General features: G+C 41.5%; 1 protein-coding gene across 6 annotated transcripts in view; it reads left to right on the plus strand.

The window, feature by feature from the left end:
• WDPCP (WD repeat containing planar cell polarity effector) overlaps positions 1-13,084 on the plus strand; it is a 210,854-nt gene that overhangs the window by 129,157 nt on the left and 68,613 nt on the right. For all 6 annotated transcript variants that reach the window (XM_081855533.1, XM_081855534.1, XM_081855532.1 and 3 more), the window contains exon 13: positions 11,427-11,490. In XM_081855533.1, coding sequence (XP_081711659.1) covers positions 11,427-11,490 — 64 coding nt within the window. The remainder of the gene's footprint in view (positions 1-11,426; positions 11,491-13,084) is intronic.

The raw sequence follows: 13,084 nt of genomic DNA on the forward strand, positions 1-13,084 counted from the left end.
CTGCCTTTGGTGTGTAGACATGCTGATATGTTTGCTCAATAAATGTAGCTTTCAAGACATACTGTTAAGTTTACATGATCACCAGAGTGAGAGGGCTAAAGCTGGAACAGAAGAAAAGCTGAAGAGAATTAATGTAATAAAAGCTGGGATTTAACAGACAGGGTTGAGCAAAATAAGTGTGAAACAACAGGTGTCATCGGTTCTTATCAGCATTTTTAATTAACATCTGTTTTCAGCCCAGAGTACTTTGGAAGAGAATGCTGGAGTGTGCCTGTATTTTAAGATAAAGGTAGACTATTGAGGAGTTCCTAAACAGTAAGAGGTTGAGGACCCTAAGAGATAGGGGGGAGTTGTGTGCAGTGGGGATGTTAGTTGCAGCATTTACAAGCCTGAAGGAAAGCCATTTTAGCAACATCCCTACAAGAGATTGCTATGGCAACAAAATATTTTCTCTTAGAGGAAAATAAAAATGATAAGGAGTGTGGGAAATTCAAAGGGAAAGGAGATTCTAATAAAAAGAACGTATGAGATACATTTTGAAAGCAGCTACAGCTTTACTGTTTGAATTATAATTTTAATTGAATAATTCTATGTACCTCTTCAGTCTCTTTCATTAAGCGTCTCAGAACTTTGCCAAAATTAAAAGAGCCAAACTGTGAAAAGGAAATGCGTTCATTCTTACAACAACATAAAAGGAAACTGAGGCTACTCAATTATATGTGATTTAGTGCATGTGAAATGGACATCCTACGAAGTTGCCTTTAAATTGTTCCCAGCATCAACTATTGTCACATTGTAATCTATTAATCTCCAGTCACACTGATTGGGGGATTTTTATACGTTTTTCTCTATACCACTGCAATATATATAGTAAAGTGCATGGTGCCATACAGAAAATTCCTTAATTCATAGGAACACCATTTTAACAGCTCATTCCATATGGACTACTGTCACAGGAACTAGTTCAAAACCATGTTGTGCTCCTCGGTCTGTTCATGTGAGAAATGCAGAAACAGAATTTGGACGTTGCAACAACAATAAATCTTTTCAACAATAAACCAGCTTTAATTCCTTTCAAAGCCTAATATCCTAGAAGAGGGGGGCTCTACAGAGCCCCCCTTCTTCCCTGCCCACTTTTGAAACATTGCATGTCCCCCCCACCCTATGAATGTCTCGCTTCTGTTAAAGGAAAAATGTATGCAGCCACTTTGACGGTCTTACTTATGCAAAGATGACAAGCAGGCAGTATTCTACTCAATTGCTTAGCAAGAAGAAAAACTGCTGCTGCTTGCAGTTTTCTGGCCAAAAAACCACAAGGGACCTTGGGATGATTGGCAAAGCTTTCCACATTTTGCTCTTTTTCTACTTCATTCAAATAACCATTTCTCACTTGCTTTTAATTGTACAGTACTTCTATTGTACTGATACTCTTAGACTTCATTTCAGTGTGCTTTCTGAGATACATTCCCGTCAGTTCATTTAGTTATTTGCACTATGCCATCGTCATACTGTTTACCAGTGTTCTAAAGGCAGGATATACACATACATTGTATTGTAGTGGTTGCTTTCCACCCTAAAGGGTGTGTACACACCACTAATTCAGACCAAGACTGAAAGCCTTACTTTGCATCTTTAGAATCTCAGAAAGCAGTGTGATGGTAATCCAGTACACACTTCTTTAATCTTTGCAAATATAACATAGAAAAGAAATATATTTCATTATCTGGCATTAACAGCAATAACAACAAATTCCACAGATGCCGACTTCAATTAGTATTGGGCAGTCCTTATGTCCAGATAGGTATAGAGGAGACTGAGAGGAGATACGATAGCCATCTTCACATATCTCAAGGCCTGTCACAGGGAAGATGGAGGAAGCTTGTTTCCTCCTGTTCTGGAGGGCAGGACCCAAACCAATTATACCAAGGTACAAGAAAGGGGATTCTGACTAAACATCAAGATCTTTTTGACAGTGACGGTAAGAGCTGTTTGACAGTGGAACGGACTGCCTTGGGAGGTTTTTAAGGAGAAGTTGGGCATCCATTTGTTATGGATGTATTAGTTGAGATTTCCTGCATTGCAGGGAGTTGGACTACAATTCTGTGATTCTATGAGACGAGACGACGGAGAGGAGAATGAGGCCGAGGAGGGGCTGGCGCTGCAGCACATAGGCTGCTGAACATGCCCCCTCAGAGGCACCTGGTTCGGTGCCTGCCAATGGGCGTGGGCGCCAGCCAGGTGAGTGGGGGAGGCAGTGGGCTACCGCCCCCTGCTAGGGGCGGAGCTCGGGCTCCTGTCCACAACCACTCCCCTCTCTTCCAGGGAGGAGAGTCTTTCTATGAGATTGAGGATTATAATAATAATAATAATAATAATAATAATAATTTATTATTTGTACCCCGCCCATCTGGCTGGGTTTCCCCAGCCACTCTGGGCGGCTTCCATAAAAACCAGAAATACACTAAAATATCACAGATTAAAAACTTCCCTGAACAGGGCTGCCTTAAGATGTCTTCTGAATGTCAGGTAGTTATTTATCGCTTTGACATCTGATGGGAGGGCGTTCCACAAGGCGGGTGCCACTACCGAGAAGGCCCTCTGCCTGGTTCCCTGTAGCTTTGCTTCTCGTAATGAGGGAACCGCCAGAAGGCCCTCGGCGCTGGACCTCAGCGTCCGGGCAGAACGATGGGGGTGGAGACGCTCCTTCAGGTATACTGGGCCGAGGCCGTTTAGGGCTTTAAAGGTCAACACCAGCACTTTGAATTGTGCTCGGAAACGTACTGGGAGCCAATGTAGGTCTTTCAAGACCGGTGTTATGTGGTCTCGGCGGCTGCCCCCAGTCACCAGTCTAGCTGCCGCATTCTGGATTAGTTGTAGTTTCCGAGTCACCTTCAAAGGTAGCCCCACGTAGAGCGCATTGCAGTAGTCCAAGCGGGAGATAACTAGAGCATGCACCACTCTGGCGAGACAGTCCGCGGGCAGGTAGGGTCTCAGCCTGCGTACCAGGTGGAGTTGGTAGACAGCTGCCCTGGATACAGAATTGACCTGCGCCTCCATGGACAGCTGTGAGTCCAAAATGACTCCCAGGCTGCGCACCTGGTCCTTCAGGGGCACAGTTACCCCATTCAGGACCAGGGAGTCCTCCACACCAGCCCGCCCCCTGTCCCCCAAAAACAGTACTTCTGTCTTGTCAGGATTCAACCTCAATCCATTAGCCGCCATCCATCCTCCAACCGCCTCCAGGCACTCACACAGGACCTTCACCGCCTTCACTGGTTCTGATTTGAAAGAGAGGTAGAGCTGGGTATCATCTGCATATTGATGGGCACCCAGTCCAAACCCCCTGATGATCTCTCCCAGCGGCTTCATATAGATGTTAAAAAGCATGGGGGAGAGGACGGAACCCTGAGGCACCCCACAAGTGAGGGCCCAGGGGTCTGAACACTCATCCCCCACCACCACTTTCTGAACACGGCCCAGGAGGAAGGAGCGAAACCACTGTATAACAGTGCCCCCAGCTCCCAGCCCCTCTAGACGGTCCAGAAGGATGTTATGGTCGATTGTATCAAAGGCCGCTGAGAGATCCAGCAGAACTAGGAAACAGCTCTCACCTTTGTCCCTAGCTCGCCGGAGATCATCAACCAGCGCGACCAAGGCAGTTTCAGTCCCATGATGAGGCCTGAATCCCGATTGGAAGGGATCCAAATGGTCCGCATCCTCCAGGCGTGCCTGGAGTTGTTCAGCAACCACGATTATAAACTATACACCTGACCACATAAAGGGCAGTGAGATCTTCAGAGCACTGAGTAGTAGATGGTGGGTGCTCATCCTTCTAACCTTGAAGTGTGTGTTTATTTGTGTAAGGGCTGACATTTAGTTTCCACACCACATAAATAATTATAATCATTCCAAAACAAAGCTTGTATGAGAAATAATTTCTGATCAGAAAGAAGACTTCACAGGCGCATTTGACATATCGAGACCATAGCTGTCAACTTTCAGATTTGAAAATAAGGGATCAGCAGCCTCACCTGTCCCGGGGACAGTCTACGGGATATCTAACAATCTGGGATAGCAGCGGGAAACGGCACTGGAATAAGGGAATTTACAGCAAAAAAGGGGAAGGTTGCCAGACCACTCATCCTCTGGGCACAAGTAGCCTATGTCAATTGAACAGTGCCAATGAAGCTCACTGTTGGTAATATCGTGGTTGTACAGGAGGGGGTGGACTGTACCTTAAGTGCTTATAGCTGATTATGCACACTTCAGAAATATTCAAATGTTAATTTAATTGAAACCTAGGGTGTATATCTTTGCATACTATCTGATGACAGTACCATGGCTTGGTCTGTGGTAAATATTAAACCCTGCAAAGTGAATTGAATTATGTTCAATAGAATTTCTTCTATTGCTCAATCAGTGAAATATGCAGTGACATTCTACTTGGAGCTGATTTTGCTCTATTTGTATAGGAATTTACTGTAAGTAACTACAAAATACACCACTATTTTTTTTTTAAAAAAATAGGGCTCTAAATCTCTTGAAATACTTTTTCAAATTTGTTGTCATTTTTTTTATTCATTCCTTTTATCAGATTAAGCATTCTGTTTTCAAATACTTTTTGATCTCTTGCATTTCTTCTAAATGGAATTGATATTCCATCATAATATATTCTCTGTTACTGAACCATTCTCCCTTTTTAGTTATCTTGAGTTTAAAAGTAAATATTACACAGTGTGGGTAGCTTTGTTTTTCATTTTGTAAAACCAGACTATTGTTTCTGTTCCAAAAATTGCTGATAGGAGAATTTATGAGGAAATTGTTTCTTATGAATAATTAGTTCTTAAGAAATGGGCAGGTTGCCTAGAAAATGAATGAAAGAGTAAACTATTAAATTGAAATATTAAATGAAATAACTGAATTAAAAGTGATCATGTAAGCCCTAAAGCAAATGTTTGGTAACTGTAGTTGATTTAACCTATTTTCATCAACCGTTCTTATGCTTAAATACAATTGCTTGATGTTAAGTAAATGCTCCAACGATATTCCAAATACTTAAAAATTTGCATATGCATTTCAGAATTTGAACAAATTAAAACTTAATTTCTGTTGGATTCAATTACATGCAAATTGTTTCCAATATTCATTACTCTCATTGTCTTCCTTTGGAAGGATTTTAAATGCTCATTTACATATCACACATCATCCTTCACTGGACTTCTTGGTGAGGCAGGTTCTAAGACTTCTTCATTTACAAGGAAAGGTTTATAAATTAAAATTGTGGCACAGATGATTTTCTAAACATTGTGCATTCTTACTGAAAACGAGGGGGGAATGTAGCTGTACTCCTTTTATCAGTTCAGCACCAGGAATACGCTTACATGGTCAATGAGCATGTCTAAGACTGCTTGTTGGTTATAAATAACTAAAAATATTTTCTATTGCCAGCATATTCTCCCTCCCCACAAAAAAAACACAAGTACATATAAGAAGGGTAGTGAGACCCACCACCACCAGGGCCAGCCAATAAGTATTAGAGTGCCTTTGTTCTGTGCATCTTTGCTTCTTCATAGGACATGGTTCTGAAATGTTCAGCATGTTTAAACTGTTTTCAGTATACTGTATTTTTAAATCATCACCTGCCCTGGGACCTTAGATGAAGGGCGAGTTAGAAATCTTATTACTACCCCTACTATTACTTACAACAGCTGCAGAGGCTTTTTGGTCTCTCTTTCTACCTTAGCCTTCCCAAGCCTCAGAGCTTGGGGTGTCCTGTAGCATTTCACGTCCTCTTTAGAACCATGCCACAATATTTATTAACGAGGAATATAACCTCAATAACAGGAGATTTCACAAGATTATCAATCTTTTTTCAAGCAATTTTAATCTCTATTTAATTTATCTGAATATGCATATGTATAAGAGAACATGGATGTGAATACTTTTAGATCTAAATTTACTGTTAAGGTGGACCCTTTGTTCCTTCCTTGGTGTGCCAATATCAGTTTGATAAATTCAGATTTGTGGGCTTTTGCTCATAGATCATTTTTTGCCGATTTTGATGACTAGCAGAATCTACTGAATTTTCAATGAACTTTACATACACCAGCACCAGATTTAGGGCAGTTTGGGTGGTTCCCTGCACAGGCTGTCAAGACAAGGGGCCACAAAATAAACATAAAACCTATTATTTATACTGGTACATACTCAAAGTTAGGCCCTGGTCAGACTGGCGATTGATCTGCTGCAGCTATGATGTTGCCCACTTGAGACCATACGCAGAACGGCAAACAAGAGGTAGGACATGAAAATAAGAAATATTGGGGGGGGGGCCCACCAAACATTGTCTTTGTTCAGGGTACCATATTACCAAAGTCCACCCCTGCATACACTCAGTAATCATTACAACCTGAGTTATTATTTTTATAGCATTTTATTGAATTATAAAACAAACAAATGAAAGAACAAAACAGATAGTTACAACCTGTATTTAGCTCCAAATTGCAGATTAGGAAGAGTGGTTGCGGGGAGAATGACTGCTTTAAGGCCATGTAGTGAGTTCATGGTAAAGGTTAGATTTGTCCTGGGGTGGGGTGGGGGGTTTCCTGACTCAAATGCTTAAATGCTGTGCAGCACCAGGTTATGGCATGGTAAATAAAGTCCATTGTTGATGGCAATGTTAGGGTGTGTTGAATACAGAATATGCACGATCACTGACCATTGTACACATTTGGAGGCCAGGTTGGAGAATATGCACAAATTTACAGTATATACAAGTGATTGTACATGCTCCTTCATTATAAGTGTATAAGATCCTAAGCCTTCCAGTATCACCTATTTGTTCTGTTTATTTCTGCATGTTCTCCTTGATGACCAGTGAATGTCCACAATGGCAGAATTCAAGCACATTTTGTCCTCCAACACATGTATGCAGTTTTGTGCATGCACATTTCCCCATAGGAAGAGAAAATGGCGGCGCAAGCACTTGCAGCGGCTCGGCACTCCGAAGACCGGTTTTCAGTGAGTTGTGTTTTATTTTTATCTGTGAACCTATTGCTGCTATGGACTGTGAACACTCAGGGACAAGTAATTTACAGTCGTCAAGAGCTCTTAAGTATCGGCAGAGAAGGCTGCAGCCAGGAGGTCTCAACCTACAACATTCCAGCTGAGCTTATCAGAGAGCCTCCATATCTTGCATATCCTTGGGATACTCCCCTTGCTCTCCTGGCCAGAAAGAAAAGAAAACGGAGAGGGCGTAAGCAGAAGAGGGGCTGTAGGGCCGGACTACGAGTGAGGCTAAGTAAAAATCCTCACAAGCCTGCATTGCCAAGTCTCCTTGTATCAAATGTTAGATCTTTACCCAACAAGGTAGAGGAGTTGGAACTTATTACCTCTCGGCAGAAAAGTATCCGGGACTGTTGTGTTATGGTCCTTTTAGAGACGTGGCTGGATTCCTCCTTTCCACAGGGACTTTTGCAGCTAGAAGGACGCTCAGTAATTAGAGCGGATAGAACCGCCGAATCCGGGAAGAGCAGAGGAGGAGGAATTTGCGTTTATATAAATAACAACTGGAGCTCGGACATTAAACAAATGGACACGCATTGTTCTCCTGACTTGGAGTACCTAGTGGTGAAGTGCCGCCCTTTTTATTTGCCACGTGAGTTTAATGTTGTCATAATAACAGCGGTGTATATACCTCCCGATGCAAATACTACTACAGCTATGGGTCACCTGCTAACTGCTATTAGCAAACAGCAGCGGGCCCACCCGGATGGAGCATTTGTGGTTGCTGGTGATTTCAATCGAGCCGATTTAAGGACTGTGCTTCCTAAGTTCCACCAGTATGTTGATTGTCCCACTAGGGGGGGAAATACCCTAGACCAAGTATATAGCAACATCATGCATGGATACAAGACCAAGCCCTTGCCCAATTTGGGACAGTCAGACCACATATCCTTACTTATGATACCATCATATAGACCTCTTGTACGCAGAATTAGACCATCAACTAGAGAGATGCGAGTGTGGCCAGCAGGTGCATCCGAGCAACTTCAAGATTGCTTTCGGAACACTGAATGGTCACTTTTTGTGGAGAATAATGTGGACACATACGCTTCAATAGTACTGTTCTATGTCAAAAGCTGCATTGATGTCGTTACTACCACCAAACAAATACGGGTGTTTCCTAACAACAAGCCCTGGCTAAACAGGGATGTGTATCTTCTGTTAAAGGCAAGAAATGCTGCTTTTCACTCTGGCGATGCGCAACAGTATAGAGAAGCTAGAGCCAAACTGAAAAAGGGCATTAGGGATGCCAAAGCTATGTACTGCCGGAGGATCGAAAAGCATTTTGAGAGCTCCGACCCTCGTCGTGTATGGCAAGGCCTGTGACAAATTACAGGGCAAAATACTAAAAACGAACTGGCTAGCAGCAGTGCACACCTGGCTGATCAGCTGAATCAATTCTTCAGTCGTTTTGAGGTGGGAACTGGAACCACCGTCACTACAGCATTGGCTACCAGCACATCATCAGAAACTATTACTGATAAACAACCACTTTTATTACAGACCTCCGACGTACAACGTGCTTTTCGGAGCATTAATATTAGGAAGGCAGCTGGACCGGATGGAATTATGGGACCAGTTATTAGGGACTGTGCTGCAGAATTAGCTGGTGTATTTACGGACATTTTTAATCTATCCCTGTTGCAGGGTTCTGTCCCTACCTGCCTGAAGACATCGATTATAGTGCCAGTCCCTAAACAGTCAGTGGTGGTATCTCTCAATGACTACAGACCAATAGCCCTAACATCTGTCGTTATGAAATGCTTTAAGAGATTGGTGCTAGATTATATTAAGGCTGGTCTTCCATCCACTCTAGACCCGTTCCAGTTTGCATACAGAAGAAATAGATCTACTGATGATGCTATTTCCATCGCTGTCCATACTGTACTGAGTCATCTAGAACGACAGGGAACCTATGCAAGGCTGTTGTTTGTGGACTACAGTTCTGCCTTTAATACAATTCTACCAGACAGGTTATTCCTTAAAATGACCAATTTGGGTATACATCAGAAGATCTGTTTGTGGGTAAGGAATTTCCTGACCGATAGGCCGCAGACAGTGAGAATGGGACCTTACTATTCTTCTACTCTAGTATTAAGCACAGGAGCCCCTCAGGGGTGTGTGTTAAGCCCCTTTCTCTATTCCCTGTACACATTTGATTGCACCCCACTGTATAAGTCCAACACAATCATCAAATTTGCGGATGATACAACAGTGGTGGGGCTCATTAGTGAGAATGATGAGGCTGCTTATAGGAAAGAAGTACAGGGGTTAATTCAATGGTGTAAAGAAAATAATCTTATGCTTAACACCAAAAAAACCAAAGAACTCATAATTGATTTTAGGAGAAAGAAAAGCGTATTTTTACCATTGCACATAAATGGCGAGGAGGTGGAGAGGGTTGGTAGTTTTAAATACCTGGGCACTTACATCTCTGAGGACCTCTCATGGACTGCAAATATTAATATGGTTGTGAGGAAGGTGCAGGGGAGGTTGTATTTCCTGAGAATGCTCAGAGGATTGAATCTATCTCAGCACCTACTTCTGTCCTATTATCACAGTACCATTGAGAGTGTCTTAACCTATAGTATATTATCGTGGTATGGGAGCAGCTCTGGAATGGATAAAAAAGCTTTACAGAGAATAATTAAAATTGCCCAGAATGTTATTGGGCTCCAACTACCAACCCTGGATGAGATCTTCACGTCTCGCAGCTTGAAGAAGTCACACAATATCCTGAGAGATCCCACCCATCCTGCTCACAACCTCTTTGAACTGTTGCCTTCGGGCAGAAGATACAGGACAATGAAAACACGAACCACACGCCTTCTGAATAGTTTCTATCCAAGAGCTCTGATTGCACTAAATAATGATCTCAGGGCCAGTTGTAAGAAATAGCAAGCAGTGAGTAGTAAGGAATGAGATAGGTTTTAGGTTATGCTATGCTTTTAATAGGTTGTGTTATATTCTGGATTATGTATGCTTTAATAGATTATGTCTGAATAGGATGAGAGTGTTGGAGATACGTGCAAATGTGTATGTGAATCCGGTCTTGGGTGTTTGATTTTCGTTGTTGTGTATACTGTGTATATACGGACAATGACAATAAATTTATCTATCTATATTTATTCCTAATATCTTGTGTGTCCCTGTGCATCATGGCTGGCTGTAGCATCTATGGCACCCATAGATCTATGAGGAGCCCTCTGAACTGAGCACCAGTCTTATTCTCATCATTCACTGGTGGGTCTCTCTCTGCCTGATAGTTGGACATAATGCCTTTGGTGCTCTGGATGTTGCTGAAATGCAACTCCAATCAGCCCCAGAATGCATTAGGGATAATGGGAATACTAGTTCAGCAACATCTGGAGAGACAGAATTTTCCCACACGTGCTATATTTCAGTGCGAGTGTGCCACTCATATGATTCATGTTTAGGCATGATTTCAAACCACCCATCTCTAGATCTCCCAGCATTTGAAAAATTGACAGAGAGGTTAGATTAAAGATTGTAGAAGTGAACAAGCAAAACACTCACAGTACGGAACAGGTAGGTTTCTTGCCTGGGGTGGCTAAAATTTATTGTTCAGGGGAGCACCAAAACTTGGAACAAGCTCTGCTTCTGCCCACTGCATATCCTATGAGACCATGTATATGCATGCAACTTTATTGATTTCAATGACGTTCATAAATAAGTATTGCTTGAATTGAGTCCTGTTTACTTCATATTTAAAATCTCTCTGCCTATAAATTGTCATGTTGACAGCCATATGCTACAAAATATACAGACAGAAAGTGATACTTTTTTCAGTGTTATTACTCAGTGCACTTTCAGACAAGAGCTCTAATCTTGAAGGTCATATATCTGTTTTCTATCACTCTGAACTTCTTGGTTTGCAGGCAGATTTCCTTATCTCTCTTTTCCAAGAGACATATGGGTTCATAATTGTTTGAGGTACGTTGAATTGTATTTGTAAATTATAGAGGGGCATTCAGACTTGTTTCACTATCACGACCACCTAGGAAAAACAAATATTGGGTTTAACAACATAGTCCAACAAACATGTAGATATGGATGCTGACTACTTATAGAGTATGAAGGAAATAATGGCTGGGCCACAAAGAGCTCAATGGGCTAAACACCAACATCTTGACCTCACTATTCACTGTTTATTTATTTATTAAAACATAAATTTTAATGTATAACAAATATGCTTATCATATAAGGCCTATTCTTAAAGAGGTTACACAGAGAAATGGTGCTTGAAGAATTAAGATGAGCTGTCAGATTGCTTTACACTTGTGTAGGCATGTTAGCCATGAACTTCAATTTGTCCTTTTTGTTTTCTCCTTGTGCTGTAGGCATCAGAGATTTGAAAAGGCCTTTCTGCTTGCTGTTGATATTGGTGCCCGGGACTTATTTATGGTAAGATTCCTGAAGTATTATTATGAACTATTATTCTTTGGCCATGGGATGATTTATGCCAGTTTAGGTGCACAATATAAAGGCTCCCAAGTAATTAACTATCTTAGCTAATTTTATGAATTCGCTCGGAGATGGGTAAGTATCAAGGTTATCACATGCTATTGATAGGTTCTAGGCTCCAGCAATAAGGAGCTTTTCACAACATCACACTATCACATTGTGTTATGATGGTATGAATGGGCTCTTGCTGTCTAAACTTGCCACTCCCCTAATTTCCAGACAACCACCAGCACCTTCACTTATGGTTGATTTGATCTTTGAGCTCTGTCTGTTCTTCTTTTGGTCTCTCTCTCTCTTTCTCTCTCTCTCTCTCACACACACACAGAGAGAGAGAGAGAGAGAGAGAGAGAGAGAGAGAGAGAGAGAGAGAGAGAGACCCTTCTGCAACACAACTATCTTCCAGCAAAGTTACAAGGTATCCACCAGTTCAGCAGTGCCAAAAGTTCTGTCCACCCAGTCACCCTGGATGAGAGGGACCTTTGGCCAGATCCAAGAGGGCTCTTCTTCTGCTTTTATGTTCACATTTTAGGTCTCTGTAGAAAGTGGCATAGAATGCTTGCTTCTCCTGAACTTTGAGAAGTTAAAGCTGAAAATGAGAGTTATATTTCAGCACTCTTATCCTTCCAACAAGAGCAAAATTAGCCAGTTCTTAAAAGGATCTTAAAAGGGGAACCTCTTTCCTTGTAAGATCTTGCACCACAGTATGACAGTGAGGTCCAATGGACAAAGGCAGCCATGCTTTCTCAGTCTCCCAGCATGCTCCAGCATATTTCTTTGTTTTTGAAGAAAAACAATAGGGGGAAAACCTTTTGAGAGTTGCATTTGCTCAACTCTTTGAATAATGAAGACATTCTGTTTAAATTAAGCTTTGACACTAGCTGTTAATATCATTTATCCTATTAAGCTACTTGCCCTGCTAGTTTGATCTTAATATTTAAATTCTATGTTAAATTGTACAATTACATTCTTCTTTTATGGGTTATGAAAATTCCTTTCTAATTATACGAAAAGAAATTGCATGAACCTTTTAATGCTTTCTAATGTACAGCTCTAATCATCTAGCTTATTCCATCTAATTAGAAAGATGTGTGTACTGTGATAAACTTTCCTAACTAAGCATGCTTCAAAAGAATATATTCAAAACGTACTTCTGACAAAGTAATTATATATGTTGTATTTATTTATATTTAAATTCCCTTGCTTTCCTCTTTATACTTCTTAAATTTCATTTCCCCCCTTCACTGTTGCCATGTAAGTCTCTTCACTAAGGCAGTGGTTGCCAACCTTTTTAGGCTACTGGGCTTATTTTGAATTTTCAGAATGCATAACATTTCACAAAATTACAGAGACAGACAACCTTATGCTTGCCATGGGAAGTCAGCTATATCCTGCTGATCCTGATTGTGGCGATAACACAATATTGATTCTGCGCGCGCGCACACACACACACACACACACACACACAGTTACTGTCTTATAGCAACAGGGAGCAGTACCAGGAAAAATGTACAAAAGTGGCTACTCACTTCTAATT

The sequence above is a fragment of the Podarcis erhardii genome, assembly GCF_964252035.2.
Source record: "Podarcis erhardii genome assembly, chromosome: 3".
Taxonomy (NCBI): domain Eukaryota; kingdom Metazoa; phylum Chordata; class Lepidosauria; order Squamata; family Lacertidae; genus Podarcis; species Podarcis erhardii.